We start from the raw sequence: 15,966 nt of genomic DNA on the forward strand, positions 1-15,966 counted from the left end.
ATAATATTATTTATACTTACATATTTCTATGCTCTATCTTACGTAACATGCCATGCATCGCTTAAGCTCCCATCTTGCCAAACATCACGATTTGTGCCTCAAGTCGTAACATTTTAATAGATGGCATTAAAATTTGCTCGTAATTCTTCGTACAAACGCAAATAGCCTAAGCAATTTCTATTTAATTTTGTAGAGCTTACTGGAAATAGTAAACTCTTGTTTTGTGCTCAGCTAAGTGTCGAAAGTATTTTGAATATATATCTAAAATAATATGTCTGCAATGAATTCACGACAGTTTAAAGTGAGCGACGAAACTTGCGCTTAATAAAATATATATTAATATATATTTCTGCAATTTTAAATTATTTTATTTTTAATTCCTGATATTTTGTAGTTGGTTCTTTTAAACTTTCGTTATGAACGCAAAATAAATTTTGTTTAATTTGCTTTCTAATTTTTTATACCCTGATCCCATTAAAAATGGGAAATCAGGGTATAATGGTTTTGTGCAAATGTATGTAACAGGCAGAAGGAGGCGTGGCAGACCCCATAAAGTATATATATTCTTGATCAGGACGACAAGCCGAGTCGATTGAGCCCTGTCCGTCTGTCTGTCTGTCCGTCTGTCCGTCTGTCCGTCTGTCCGTCTGTCCGTCTGTCCGTCTGTCCGTATGTGTGAACGCGTGGATCTCAGCATCTATAAGAGCTAGAGACTTGAAATTTTTTTTGTAGGTCCGTGTATAGCACGCGCAGGTCAAGTTTGTTTCAAATATTCGATAACTATTCGCATTTAATTGTTATCGAATAAAAACATTATTGAAATGCAGTAAATAAATTATATCTCGAACGTCTTAAGAGCTAGAGCTTCCAAATTTTGTATTTAGTCTTATGTATATTTTATGCAATTTTGATTTTTGTTGGATTTTGGATACCGGCTCCAAATTCCCCCAAATTCTTAGAATTTAAGTTTAGTTGGAACTAGGGCCATTATGTGAAGGCGTTTGCATCTCAACCAAGCCAATAGGATATGTAGATCATATGCTGAAAATTTCATTAAAATCCATTAAGTGAAACAGAAGTTATTAAACAAAACGTTTGGCCAATTTGCAAAAGCACATGTCAGCAGCGCCACGCGCACGCATTTTTCCTATGCGTGTGCACACATACATTCAAATGCGTGCATTCTTTTCTATTCCAAGAATTGAAATTGCGATTGAATTGTGCTGAATTATTAGCTGCTACTTATGTTCAAATTTGCAACATCTCGCATAAGAAGGGAAGTGGCTGCGTTGGTAGAGACGCCGCTCGTATGCAGCTTGGGCCGGGTTCGAGACCAGTGGAGATGAAATGTTTTTATTGTTCTATTTTTTTTTTTAGTTATGAAGTGGCGGTGTTGGTAGAGTTTGTGCACGTTGCGCAAATAATCCGGGTTCGAATCCTGGTCTCGCAATGTCGATTTTTATTTGTTTTCTTTTTTTTTTGAATACTCGATACAAACTACGGAAAATTTAAAAAAAACTCAGAGGACTGGGATCAGGGTATCTCCTAGTCGGGCACCCCGACTAGAGCTTTCTTACTTGTTTAAGCTAACTTTAGCTGAATTTTAAGTTTCACTTCATAGTTTAAAATTAAAATTAGTTTAAAATTAATTCGAAGCAAATGCAGTTTTCAACCTTTCTCAACTTTGTGCAAGCTAATTGATTCATTTTAAGACAAACTTTTATGTTTGACCAAAGTTATGGCAATATTCAAATATTTAATTTATTTCGTTATAAATTCACATAGCTGATAATTTATGGCATCCGGCAAATTCGAATTATCTATTCGAAATTTTTAACAACTTTCATGGCACTGAGATCGGAGCTGAGTGGGCTGGCAGCTAGTGCTGAAAATGTATTGTAAGTGGCACACATATATCTAGCCTATTCTATATGCTTTGTAATTGTTAATAGGTGTTTATATCTTACGCACCATTTAACGGCTCTTCAAGTAGGAAGATTCCGAGAAAATTGAAATATTGCTGCTCTCGGTTGATGCCCACGAGATGCTGTGCACAATTCTCAAACGTCTCGTGGCGTCTTGTTTTGCATATAATATATTAAAAACAAAAATAAACGAGAATATCGAAAAACAAAACAAAAGGAAATAAATAAAATAAAAAATAAAATATTTCATTTTTCGCTCGCGTTGTTCTTTCTATCTGAGCGCATCTGTTTGCCATTGCCCGGCCGCCAGCTGGGGCCAGCATAAGAAAATTTCGCATTCTTTTCTTTGGTTTTTATGAATGAATGCTAAAATATTTATGGCAGTTGGCGGGGGCGGTGGCAGGGGAGGGGCACATTTTACAGGGCCATTTAATTTGACTTAAATAATAAGCAGAGATGACTTTTCTCGTTCGTGCCATTTTGCGGGCGATTGGAAAACGAAATTCGTTGCAATAAATTCATAAGTCTCGGCCAAGTTGAACGAACCGTGGTCGCTGGAGTGTTTTTTTTTAGCGCAAGTGTAACCGTTTATTATTGCTATGCTGATACTGTAATAGGTTTAGATTTAGCAACTAGACACATTTCATTCATATGTTTCCTTTTCTTTTTTTTTTTTTCAATTCAGGATTCAGGCAGTGGGACGCCAGTGACAATGCGCGTGGATGGAAAGGGCTTCTTCCTGTATTGGGTTGATCAAAACAATGAACTTGACATTCTAGACATTGCCACAATACGTGATGTGCGCACAGGACAATATGCCAAAAAGCCAAAGGTGAGTATACTTCGATACATTAGTGTTTAGCACATTCACATTGACATTCTGAAATTTCAATCGAAAAACAAAATATTAAGTATACGCAGCGACTATTGCGACAGCGAACAGCACTGAAGCAGACAGAGTTATATTACATTTATATCTACTTTCTACTTGTTTTTGAAGAGTTTCGAGATATTTATGGTATTTAATTTAAAATCTGTTCATTCGCTTTGATTGGAATGTGGGTGAAGTAATAAGAGGATTAGTTAGATTAAATGGGCGAACAAATGGAAAAATATATATAGAGAAAATGTGTGAAGAGTATGACTGACATATATATACATACATGCATATTAATAAAGAAAAGATGTATATATGTATGTTGTTTGAATGTAACGCGTTTCCGTAATCTGACAATTCTTACGAATTCAAATAAGACAAAGGTTTTTCAGTTTATGTATTTAAAGCAGTTGCAAATATAAATAAAGAAACCAAAAACAAACTAATTATATAAAAGTAAGTAAAATAAGCCTATAGATATGTGCCATTAAATTAAAGAGTCAGTTGAAACCTGCATTAATGCGCCCAAAATTTGTTTAAGTATATATGGATATATAGCCGTACATATATCTTAATACGCAACCTAATTAATTGCAATCTTGAAGGGTATCGAACATATGGCATGGGAAAATTCATTTGATCTCGTGTGATACTTGAAGCATTCCTTGCATCTCTCTCGTGTTTGTTTGTTTGTAAATAAAAGTATTGGCAACATTAATTATTCCGACAATTCAGGAACGTAGAGCATGTTTGTATATATTTGCACGCGGTCGGCAGCGATGCAAACATTTGCGCAGCTATTCGAAAAACGAGCTAATAAAAATTGCTTTGACTTTAGCGATTGAAATCCAATTATAGGTTAAGGCAGAGGAGAGTGCGGCAGTCGCAGTACACGCTCTATTGTTCAGGTGGGCACGCATAATCCACGATTTATATATATATTTGGAATAGTTTTTGCTTAGCCAGGTCACGTGCGTTATATTCAGGCTTCTGGCGCCGGCAACAAGCAAAAACAAATGTGACTCGTATGTGTTAGCCACATTGGCATTGTTTTGTGTCGCCATATTTGTTGCTCTGTTTCTACTCGTTCCATTGGCTTCCCTTGCCGTTATTTCCTTCGAGTACAATGTGTGTATGTGTGTATGTGTGTGTGTGCTACTTCTTGCTCGATTCACGCAATTTTCTTTTCATGGCCCAAACGCTTATTGTGTGTACTTAGTGTTTCATGTGAGCATTGGTGTGAGTGTTGGCCAAGTCCAGATATTTTTATCTGTGTGTGTGTGTGTGTGTGTGACCAAATACATTTATCATTGCAATGACACGGCAACATGGCTGTGATCCTACTCCCAGCTCTCAACTTTTTGCAAAGAATTGAGCATAAAAAGCATTTTACGTAACGTTTGCCAAAGGAAGCGCCCGAACAGGGACAGACTGGTTCAACCAGCCGGCAAGCGTATCCTGCCAGCGGCAAATAGGAAACGAGACAACAACAACAATGAATCTAACAAAAAAGAAAACGAGCATTCGACTTTTTGCTCTGACTTTTCACGAGTTACTAGGCAAAAAATAAAAAAAAGGAAAAATACACTGTCCTACAGCTGTGTTTTTAAAGTCTTTCGCCCTTAGCCGGCCCCGCTTCATCGGCTGCTCTTCACATGACGACGCTCAGTTGGAAGTGCATATTTAACCTGGGTCAATGGGGCCTGGCATTTGATGGGCTGCGAGTATTATTCATATGTGCCACACCCACCGGCTAGCTGACCAACCCAATGTAAACCCCGCCCCTCCGCCAACCAATCCTTGGCCCTCTTATCAACGGCAAATGAGTTGCGCTTTGGCCTCGCACTGGACAGCGAAATTGCTGCACTAATGAAATGCGCCGCGCAGAGAAATGAGACTGGGAATTGGGCGTGTGCCACGCCCACTGCTGGCAAATTGTATATATGCGAATGATTAACTCGGAAACTTGGCAAAAAGTGCTGCATATGTTGCAGTCCATTTGAAAGTCTGTATTAAACATATGCTAAAAAGCAAGCCATAGAATCTCCTAACTTCCCACATAACACTTTTACATTACATTTTGAGTGTGCATGAGTGTGTTGATGTGCGTGTGTGTGCGGGTATGTACTTCTGTGTCACTGTGTGTGTGTGTGTATGTGCTTGTGGCCAGAGGGCATGCTTGTTGTCCTTTTTTTGGCGCACGTTGATTAAAAATGTTCTTTTGATGACCTTACGAAAGGGTCTTCAAGTTTGGTATTACAGTTTGTATGTGTAATTACTATATATTATATATAGGGCAATGTTTCGTTGGTACAAGCTGAAGAACGATAAATAGATGATCCAAAAACTTGATTATTGCCCTTATAGAGAAGCTATTAGCTGCGTAGTAAGTGTTTACTTAAATTGTGATTAGCATCGCTCTTGCCTGAAGGGCTTGGTTAGGGTATTCAATTGGTCGCCTATCAAAGTGGATTTGCTGTCGTATTTCTGTTGCTGTTACATTGATATGGAATGCGATTTTAATAAAATTCGCTGAAGCGTGGATCGTTGTCACTGAAGTCAAAAGGCTGAGTGAAAAAATACGAGACTCGGACGCGTTTTTTCTGTTCCCAAATGAATTATGTAATGTGCTCGTTGTGTAACAAAAGGGCAATAAAAATGACCTAGTTGCCCGACAAAAAAAAGGGTCGTACGAATTTTGGCTTAGCTGGAAGCCTTACCCACACTCGTAACTTTCATAATTAGTTTTAGACCTTTTGCTTATAGTATTCTACGCGGTCACATCATATGTCACAAGTTGTATTTTATTTTGCCCCCTTTTCCTCTGTTATCTTAATGCTCTGGTTCGTAGTATATTTACCCATATACTCTGACTGTGACCCTAAACTCCCATCTAAGTCTTTGTTCCGTTTTCACAACTTACCTTGAGGCCCGAAGATCTTATCTTCGCCGCAACCTTGGATGACGTGACGTTCCGCGGGACGTCTGCAACATTTGCCGTAGATCGTGCACGGCGAAATTTGATATGTGTTCTTTTCAAAGCAGGAGACCAGATTTGAATAAAGATCGTCGAAGGTCTTCGGTTCGAAGTTATTATTGATGCACAGCTCTCTTTCCAGCTCTTTTTCCAGCTCCAATGCGAATTGAACATTATCTGGCAGAGTACCTTCCTTGTACTTTAGCCATTGATAGTACGTACACATGTTTTCTGGAATGCCGCATTTCAAATCGCAATACATGTGGTGACGTCTGAGGCCATGCTTCGGTGGTTTGGGTGGCTTGTACATGTCGAAAGCAACTTGAAGAGGAAAATAAATATCGCTATCGCCGAACTCATCGTCATCCTGCTGATCCTCGGGACAATGAAGTATTCTGTTGGCATTCTGTGCCCTGGTCTTCTGTAGAATTCTAGGCATTTGGCTAATGGCACAATGCAGTGTATTCCGATTGAGCACATAGGCTCCTTTCGGCTTGGGTGGCTTTACAACTTTCGTTGGTTTTTGTTTTGATTTCTTTGATTTTCGTTCTACACCGTTGACTATATCAAGTGAGTTGGAGAGAGCCTTTCGATACTTAACGGCTTCCGGCCGATCGGTTCGCGATCCCATGCCATAAAAGCTAAGTGAGTCTTTGTTTGGAGTTTGCCTCCATATCTCCATGATGTCATGTCTCTTATCCTTGCCAAATGGTTTCTTGGAACCCAACTTGACAAAGGCCTCCGATAAAAGCTCTCCCGACTTTTCATGAGAACACTTAGATATTGGCGGTCTTATGTTGGGATAAGTCTCTTCTTTCAAAAATCGGCTGGCCTTGTAGTTTTCCATACGCATCACATCGTAAAGGGTGAGTTGTGTGTAGTCGAGCTCTTTGCCGCGCCGGTCTACAACTTTATCCCCGGGAGCTTGATCTTCCCCTCTAACTACCTTGCGTTGGCCCATATTCATGTGATTTGTCTAATGCTAAAACCTGTAAAGCCAGTCAGGTTTTATGTAAGGCAATACTTGAAAATTTTATGTTTTCGGTTCAGAACATTTTATTTAATAAGCAAAGCTGACACACAGACCGACCCCTATCGAAATCAATTGCAGCTTTAATACTTTAAGTAGGCTTCGTATGTATTTTCACATGCACAAGCTCATCAAAATTCTTTCACCGATTCAAGGGAGCGAATGGTTTGCTTATGAATAAAATGACATCGCAAACATTACTTTGTTTAGAGGAAACATTTATTTGACTAGACTAGACTAAAGACATCGTAGAAGTATAAAATTGTACCGAAAATTTCCTCAATGCCGAATAGCCATCAACTTCCTTTGTATTTGCAGACCTTCACAAATTTGCCAACATAGACGATCTTTCAGTGCTTTCACTTTACAGAGCAGCTCATTATCCATATGACCGAACAATCTTTGTAGCTCTTGTAATGCATCTAGGCGGTCAAGATATTCGCCCCACTTCCGGCTTGTGCAGAAGCAATTACTAACTTTTACGGGCTCACATTCGTACTGTGATGAATGGTAGTCCTTCTTACGGAACGTCAACTGCTCTTTGTGACACATCCCTTTGCAATGCCGGAGATTGTGGAGCTTCTCTTCTTCTTTCAGTTGATTGACCAAAGGAGAATATGGCTCCCGGTCGCGACGTTGCATAAGTTCACAAACTTCACAGAAGCAATCTCTGTTAGGTATTGTTTTAGAATATTTATCGTTAGGAATGTATCGTGATATATGAGGAATACACCTTCTATTTGTTTTCGCACTCTTCTGCTTATTGATTTTTCCTCTTTTCGACGAAGATCTCTCAGCTTCGTCCGATTTGGAATCTCTTGAGTTGCTCGAACATAAATCGTCTGAGACGAAACCATATGGAGAACTAAATGGGTAATTCGGTTGTTGATTGCAATACGTCCAATCGAATGATCTTTCTGAAGATGGTTGAACCCTCCTCGGTTTCTCAGTAGTCTTTTTTCCATCAAATTTGGATTGTGCTTTAAACTTTTTATGCGTCGAACTGGATTTGGAAAGCCCTTTATCCAAACCATCTACATCACAACTACTAATACTACTACTACTACCAATGCCATCTCCTGCTCCTCTGGATTTACTTTTATGTGAGCTTTTCGAATCATCGCTTTTTGGATCTGGATATCTAAATTTGTATACACCGCCATTAAATTCCACGCTTTCGCCTGCTCTAGCCAAGCCATCTCTCAGTGCGATTTCTTGGGTAGGGGCACATCCAGGGGCACTGTCGCCTCCACCTATGTCGCTGTGCCCGTTGAAGTCAGGATAAAATCCATGCTGAGAGGTCGCTTTGCAGCTCTTAAACGCTTCATAACCTGAATCTTTGTACGATTTTTGTTGAAAGCAAGTGAGCACTTTCGAAATGAGCTCATCATATTTCAACGGCTCTGATTGATTTTTTTTCTCCAATTTTTCCATCTCCTTTTGGAAGGCAATTTCATATGGAGTAGGTTCGTGTTTCTCTTCGGCGCATTCAAAGTGCTGAAGTTCGCCCTTTTGTTGCTTTTGCCTGCGTCTCGAATGGCTAGTTTTCGGGGAACGTTTCTCTGAAACAGCATGTTTTTGACCGATCTGTGTCTCACTTTGGAAAAATGGCTGAACACTCTCAAATGAACGGGGACAATGCAACCAACTGATGGCTTTGATAACTTTTAGACAAGCCATTTTATCAACTTTGGACTTCATTTGCTCACGATTGACTATGAAGGTTTGATGCATTGTCATAGGCTTTGATAGACCGGCTGGAGTCTTCTCTGACTCCCCCTTAACCTCTGGTGGTTTCACCTTTTTCAGGCACTTCTCAATCACCTGATTGAAAACGATTGCTTCTGGTCTATAAGTACCAGTGCCCACGCCATAATAGCCCAGAGTATCCTTGTTGGGGCTTCGCCTCCAGACCTCCACAATATCATCCTGATCCATGTCAAATGGTCGTCCAGGCCTATTCTCTACAGAACTATCGTTAAGCACTGAAACCTTTTTTAATACAGGAGTTAATGGTACGCTGGGATACGTCTCCCATTGCTGGAAAGTAGCCGCCTTGCTATTGAGCATCCGCTTGACTTCTCTGGGCGTACTCCTTTTATCAAGAAATGGCTTACGCTTCTTCGATAAAGAGCTTTTTCGGGTTTTCTTATTAGACTTGTCGGCGTTACTTGTCTTTTTATCTTTTTTCTCCATACGATTTCGTTCGAGTCTGTGAACTACCTGCAAATCAACAGGTCCGCAAATTGGAACTGTATATTTAAATTTAGACACCTGCGGCCTGGTACTGGAATTTAATTCGTCTCTTCGAAATACAAAATTCTTGCAGTTCGCCATTTGCATGGCACTGGGGAGTGTAAGCTGGTCCGCATTCCTAAAATGTGATTCTTGTTGTCTTCGCATTCTATGAGGTCAGCGTTTAAATTAGACTTGTAAAAGATTAGAAAAGTTAAAATCTATAGAAAATTTCTACAACATAACGGAAATTTTGGAATGTTTACAGCTTCAAAGCATTTTGGATAATAAACAAAAAACTGACATATGATTTAAACACCCTGGTTACGAGCCATTCAAGTAGGCGGCATTAACTGACGCATGTTTCCGAAATCCGAATACGCAATTATGAAATCTACATATATATATATATATATGGAGAGCGCAGCACACGCATAGGCAGCTCAAGACGAATACATATAGATCGATTGGAATACATACATACACATAAAGGGACACATACGATTCTTTCTTATCTAAATATAACGGAATCTAGAACCATTCAAAAACAAACTATTCTATTCAATCTGCCATCATTTAAAACTAACATGTATGTAGGTAGCATTATAGGATTATATTTAAAACTTGTCACATTACAGACTTTCAAAACATAAAAAGAGTAAGTTAAATTTAAAATTATTCGCGTGTTTGTGGCTAAAGACACTCACGTAGGCGATGATAGGTGCGATCTTGAATTTCGTTTATTTCGATTTCAGATTTTGCATAGCATCTAAGCAGTCGCAACACCCTGCTAACTTTGGATTGGCACAGAAGCACCCAACACCATCCTTGTCACCTTCCTTATCAACAACTTGATCAACTTAAACTTAGCCTTTCTTTTGGGTCTCCCTTTTTGTTCTTTTCTGTCTCTGACCTAGGAAGCTCCTTGCCTGAAACTGGAGTATCCTTAGGTGGGAATACCACATTATTAGGCCATATAAAGACTTCTTAGCTGCCCGGATGACATCCTGCGGTTTGGGCCTTCCTTTAAAATTCCTAATCAATCTTCATAAAATCGATAGAATTATAAAATCTGGAAAATTTGTCAAGTATTAACAATACAAAAACCACACAATTTTGCTAGTATCACATACAAAACAACTTACAAAATAAACTAAATATTTCCTGACGAATTTGCCTTGGCCTTTGAAATATGTAATATTGAAGTAGGCTGCAAATAAAGCAAACTGAAATGTCTGCTTTTCTAATAATGTTATCATTAAGATCATCTTCCCATATTACTCATTATTACATTTCCATTTACATCCGACCATCTTTAATGCAAGATTGCAACTGCATTCTGCAATATGTAAACACAGCCGTTGAGGCAACAAACGATATGTTTTCATTGCGAATTGATAGTTTCGGGTGGAAGATTCTTAAGTATCGAATATCACATATCACAAAATACTGCTGAATGTTTTCGCATTTGGCTTATACTCTAATAAAATGCGAATTTATCTCTGATGCATCACACAAATTTTGGCTCAACTCGGCTCAGAGCACATGAAAGTCTAGACCATACTACGACGTCCCCCCTACATTTGAACAGCTTAAGTAGAAGTTAGCTTAGAGCTAAAAAGAAAACAACAAATTTGTATATTAGAGTGAAAAACATATATTATCGTGGATTACATTAGGCATACACCAAATAAATCACTAAGTCTCACCAGCTCGCAATTATTTTGCATACACATGTATAGTCACTAACTTGTACGATCTGAAAACTTTGAGTTTGGGGCAAAGGTTAAGAAACACAATCACAAAGGCGCTGGCAGATGCGACTTCTCAGATCCTCCAAATTGAATATCAATTCATTATTAATAATGTTATGCTTGGGACCAAGCAGTTTTTGTAAGTCCTGCATGGCCTTCAAGCAGTCACAGTATTTGGCTATATTAGGATTTTTGCAGAAGAAAGTGTCGCATACAATTGGATCGCACTTGTGCTGGGGAGCACGGCACTCGTGGCTGCGGCACTTCTGCTGTTCGCGGTAGCACCTAATTCGGTAGTATTCCAGCAGTTGTCGTCGCTTCTCCTCTCGCTTCATTTGACTAATAAACGGACTGTCCGACTCCGTTTGGCGACGTTTCATGAATTTGCAAATTTCACACGGGCAATCCAAACTTGGTTTTTTACACGTGGTTACATCATTTAATTTAATTATTGATTTGTGAGGCTTTGGGTGGCCTTTGTTTTTTTTGTGGTGTCTATTCTGTTCAGTTTTTGGTTTATATTTTTGTTTTCGTTTCTCCGTGTCAGATTTTGAAGGTTTGCTGGATTCTGATAAGTCGCCTGATTTGTTACTTCTAATATCTTCGCCCGATTTATTCCCCTTCTCGTCCTCATTTTTATACACGTTTTTATCCTCATTTTTGTCCACCGTTTTATCCTCCCATTTATCCCCCCATTTATCCCCTGTTTTATCCCCCCATTTGTCTCCAATGTTACCCCCTGTTTTATCCCCCGTTTTATCCCCCGTTTTATCCCCCGTTTTATCCCCCGTTTTACCCCCCGTTTTACCCCCCGTTTTACCCCCCGTTTTATCCCCCGTTTTATCCCCCGTTTTATCCCCCGTTTTATGCTCTTTTTTACTGGTCTTCGGTTCTAAATTATCGTCATCTTTTTTTGACTTTTTGCCCTTTTCTTTTTTCGAGCTCTCGTCGTCTGGATTACTCTTTTCAAGCTCTCCTCTTTCTGAATCATCTAGGTGAGGTTTCTTATTTTTGTTAAATTTTTCGTCGTTCGTTTGCCCGGGTTGTCCAGTTTTTCCGGTTTTGTCGGATTCTCCGGTTTGTCCGCTATCATCGTCCTCTTCAGCAGGGAAATTTATTTTTTTGTTTTTACTACCTTGAGGTACCCGAGATGTGTGTGGGGTGTGATCGCCGCCAATTGTTTCACTGATCGTATCTTTCATTGATGTACAGCAAGTTTTATAAATCTTACACAATGAATCCTCTTTATCATACTTTTCAAAGCAGGATACTAGCTGCTTGTATAGCTCATCGTAGTCTCTCGGTTCATGGTCTGGCTTATTCATCTGTTGTGTCCCTATCTTAAAATGTTTGTCATATGCCTTAGGATCTTGTTTGTATTTCATCCACTCATAATCCGTGCATTCATTCTGGGGAATACCACATTGCAGTTCGCAGTATTTGTACTTTCGCCGGATACCATGCTTTTGTTGTGGGACCGGTCTATCCATATCCAAGGTAGTTGTCAGGGGAATTCTGGGTTCGTCGTGAGCAAACGGATATTTTCTTTCAGTAGGAGAGCTGCAGTACAGCATGCGAAATGCTTCGCTTGCATTGATCTTTCTTTGTACAGTGGGCATGCCTTGAAGCTTTTCCTGCAGCAACTGACGATTGAGGACAAAAGGTGAACAATCTTCTTCAGAATACGGAATATTTGCCGGCGGAGGTGCGCCAGGCATCACTGCCGTTCGCTTCACGGCAGTTGCCTTTTTGAGTGATTCTGATAGCGCTTTATCGAACTCGATTGCCTCCCGCTGAGTGTTGGCTGAGCTCACTCCGTAGTAGCCCAGTGTCTGTTTGTCTAGGGCCTTTTTCCAGACATCCATGACATCGTCGTGCTCCATATTAAAATAACGCCCGCAATCATAATCCTCAATAGAACTCAACCAATCAACTGACTCTGCATTACTGCACTGTGATACTGGCGGTCTGATATTGGGATAGGTCTCAGACTTTGTAAAATTGAATGCTTTGCAGTTTTTCATACGCATCGCATCGGAATTATTTAGATATTTACAATTAATCATCTTGCTTCGTGGATCGCCTTCCTTGCAAGGCATTCGTTTCTGTGTTGCCTCATTCTGTGTCTTAGATTCGTTTAACACTCTTTTATTTTTATGTTTTACGTAATCGACATTGATACTTTGTTCGTTTGCTTTTAATGATCTCGATTCAATATTTCGGTTCGGAGACTTTTGTTGTTTACGCATTATTCGGCTTCGTTTTAATTAGTTTTTATTGCTTTATTTTGTTAACTTGTAAAAGAGTAGGAAAGTTATTAAAATTTAAAAGAGTTTCTACAACATAACGGAAATTTTGAAAAGCTTACAGCTTCAGAGCATTTTTGATAATAAACAGAAAACTGACATATGATTTAAACACCCTGGTTACGAACCATTCAAGTAGGCGGCATTAACTGACGCATGTTTCTCAAATCCGAATACCACGCATAAGCAGCCCAATACGAATACATATAGATCGATTGGAATGAATAAAGGGGCACATACCATTCTTTCTTATATATAAGGGAATCTAGTGCCATACAAAAACAAACTTTTATTCAATCTGCCATCATTTAAAACTAGCATGTATGTAGGTAGCATTATAGGATTATATTTAAAACTTGTCACATTACGGACTTTCAAAACATTAAAAAAATAAGTTAAATTTAAAATCGTTCGCGTGGCTAAAAACACTCACGTAGGCGACGATAGATGCGATCTTGAATTTCGTTTATGTTGGACCACACTTGACAATCCACAATGCATTGTTTGGGACCCAGTAACTTTTTCAGATTTTCCATAGCGTTTAAGCAGTCGCAGTATCCTGCTAACTTTTGATTGGCACAGAAGCTGTCGTCGCACTGAATGGGATCGCACTTGTGCTGGGGAGCGGGATATTCGGCTTGACGGCATTTCATATATTGACAGTGGCGCATTTGCTTGTAGTAATTCCGCAGATCTCTTTGCTTGATTTCTCTTTTCATTTGCTGGATTAACGGCGAGTCTGGCTCTCTCTTGCGACGTTGCATAAATTCGCATATTTCACAAGGGCAATCCTTCACTCCATCGTTTTCACCATCTTTATCGTGTGGCTGCACTATTGTTTGTGTTTTTTCAAGCGCCACATCCGACTCTTCCCGAAAAAGCACATGCTCTGATGCACTATCCTTAGCTGGGCTAGAACGTCCCACAGACTTTCTCTTCGGGGACCGTCGAGGTGGAATTCTTGAATGTTTTTTTCTTAAGTTAGTTCGTTTTTTACTTGTTCGTTTAAAATCATCAGGTATTAATTGTGATGATATATGGGAACCAATCGAACTATCACTCACGCTATCACTGCTATTCTCATTGGTTTTATTCACCTTCTTTTTATATTCAAAAAATGGAATCAAAGTTTTATATAGTTCGTCATAGTTCTTCGGCTGTGAGTGTCGAGATACTAATTTAGAATGTAGTCGTGGCCCGGTAGCTCCTGCATTATGATCTCCCAACCTTTGTTCCTTATTTTTATCTAATCCCGATCCCGATCCCAATCCCGATCCCAATCCCGATCCCAATCCCGATCCCAATCCCGATCCCAATCCCAATCCCAATCCCAATTCCGCTGCTAATTCGTTCTTCAAATCATCTATCTCTTGTTGATACTTTGCTTCATATAAATTTTGATTTTCTTTGTATTTAAACCACTCAAGCTGAGTGCATATGTTTGTGGGAATACCACATTGCAGATCACAGTACTTGTGTTTTCGCCTAAGGCCATGCAGGGACTTCTTAGGTGGTTGTTCCATGTCCAGAGCTTTTTCGATCGGAAAAGGCTTAGATGCAACGAACTCGCCCTCATCACGGGGACAATACATCCATCGAAAGGTGCCCATCGCATTTACAGCGTCCTTAATGATGGGCATTTTCTTAACTGCAGCATGCAGATTTGGACGATTGAGAATAGCATATCCCGGTGGCTCGCTATCTGAGTCAGTCGGAGCTGGTATTTTAGGCACTTCCTTTGGTTTGGGCTGTTGCGGACTGACTTCTTTAAGACACTTTGCAATTGCTTGGTTAAACACAACAGCCTCCGGCTTGTGAATTCCTGTGCCCACACCGTAGTAGCTTAATGTTTCCTTATTGGGGCTTTGCCTCCACACCTCCATAATATCATCGAATTCCATATCGAAATGACGCTTACATCCACTATCCCTAACTGCGTCGGTCAAATACTCTGCTGTTAAAGCAGGACAACACTTAGATACTTCGGGTCTAATAGATGGATAAATCTCAACTTCGCGAAAGTCGGCTGGCTTGCAATTAAACATTCGCATCATATCGTACGGCGTGAGCTTGCTATAATCAATGTTTCTCTGAGCTAGATTCACTTGACTGCAAATATATTTACCCGATGAAGTGGGTCTGTCGAATCTTGTTTGCGTGACAACATTCTCCGGCTGGGAAATCTTTTTGTTGGAGTAGAGGTTGGGATCAATCGATTTACAGCCTGTGTTTTCAGCAACATTGAATATCCACTTTTCCGTGAATGCAGGCGGACACCGTGGCACAGGGGGCCTGACGCTGGGGTAAATTTCACCAGGTCTAAATGAATACGCCTTGAAGTCCTGCATACGCATAACATCGTAGGCGGTAACTTTCGTTGTATCCATATCAAGTGTTTCCTGCGGTTTGGGCCTTCCTTTCAAATTCCTAATCAATCTTCATAAAACCTATAGAATTATAAAATCTGGAAAATTTGTCAAGTATTAACAATACAAAAACCACACAATTTTGCTAGTATCACATACAAAACAACTTACAAAATAAACTAAATATTTCCTGACGAATTTGCCTTGGCCTTTGAAATATGTAATATTGAAGTAGGCTGCAAATAAAGCAAACTGAAATGTCTGCTTTTCTAATAATGTTATCATTAAGATCATCTTCCCATATTACTCATTATTACATTTCAATTTACATCCGACCATCTTTAATGCAAGATTGCAACTGCATTCTGCAATATGTAAACACAGCCGTTGAGGCAACAAACGATATGTTTTCATTCCGAATTGATAGTTTCGGGTGGAAGATTCTTAAGTATCGAATATCACATATCACAAAATACCGCTGAATTTGGCTCATACT

General features: G+C 39.5%; 3 protein-coding genes across 7 annotated transcripts in view; 1 reads left to right on the top strand and 2 right to left on the bottom strand.

Moving 5' to 3' along the window:
• The window catches only part of LOC111596118 (1-phosphatidylinositol 4,5-bisphosphate phosphodiesterase classes I and II), a 68,660-nt gene that overhangs the window by 30,232 nt on the left and 22,462 nt on the right, over positions 1-15,966 (top strand). For all 5 annotated transcript variants that reach the window (XM_023310184.2, XM_023310183.2, XM_023310187.2 and 2 more), the window contains exon 3: positions 2,611-2,757. In XM_023310184.2, the coding sequence (XP_023165952.2) occupies positions 2,611-2,757 (147 nt within the window). The remainder of the gene's footprint in view (positions 1-2,610; positions 2,758-15,966) is intronic.
• On the bottom strand, positions 2,729-6,835 carry LOC111596121. Its single transcript, XM_023310190.2, has 2 exons — positions 5,726-6,835; positions 2,729-2,805 (listed from the first exon to the last, which is right to left on the bottom strand). Exons 1-2 carry the CDS (start codon positions 6,744-6,746, stop codon positions 2,777-2,779), a joined length of 1,050 nt encoding a protein of 349 aa, XP_023165958.1. The 5' UTR covers positions 6,747-6,835; the 3' UTR covers positions 2,729-2,776.
• Positions 13,464-15,632, bottom strand: LOC111596120. The gene has a single exon (XM_023310189.2). The coding sequence runs from the start codon at positions 15,489-15,491 to the stop codon at positions 13,524-13,526; it is 1,968 nt and encodes a 655-aa protein (XP_023165957.2). The 5' UTR covers positions 15,492-15,632; the 3' UTR covers positions 13,464-13,523.

Source organism: Drosophila hydei, unplaced genomic scaffold, assembly GCF_003285905.1.
Source record: "Drosophila hydei strain 15085-1641.00,03,60 unplaced genomic scaffold, DhydRS2 tig00008114-arrow-pilon, whole genome shotgun sequence".
Taxonomy (NCBI): Eukaryota; Metazoa; Arthropoda; class Insecta; order Diptera; family Drosophilidae; genus Drosophila; species Drosophila hydei.

Coding starts and splice junctions, on each gene's coding strand:
- LOC111596120 (XM_023310189.2), bottom strand. CDS start 15,491: ATGGATACAACGAAAGTTACCGCCTACGATGTTATGCGTATGCAGGAC.
- LOC111596121 (XM_023310190.2), bottom strand. CDS start 6,746: ATGAATATGGGCCAACGCAAGGTAGTTAGAGGGGAAGATCAAGCTCCC. Junction 2,806..5,725: donor TAAGATCTTCGGGCCTCAAG/GTAAGTTGTGAA, acceptor TTGAAATTTCAG/AATGTCAATGTGAATGTGCT.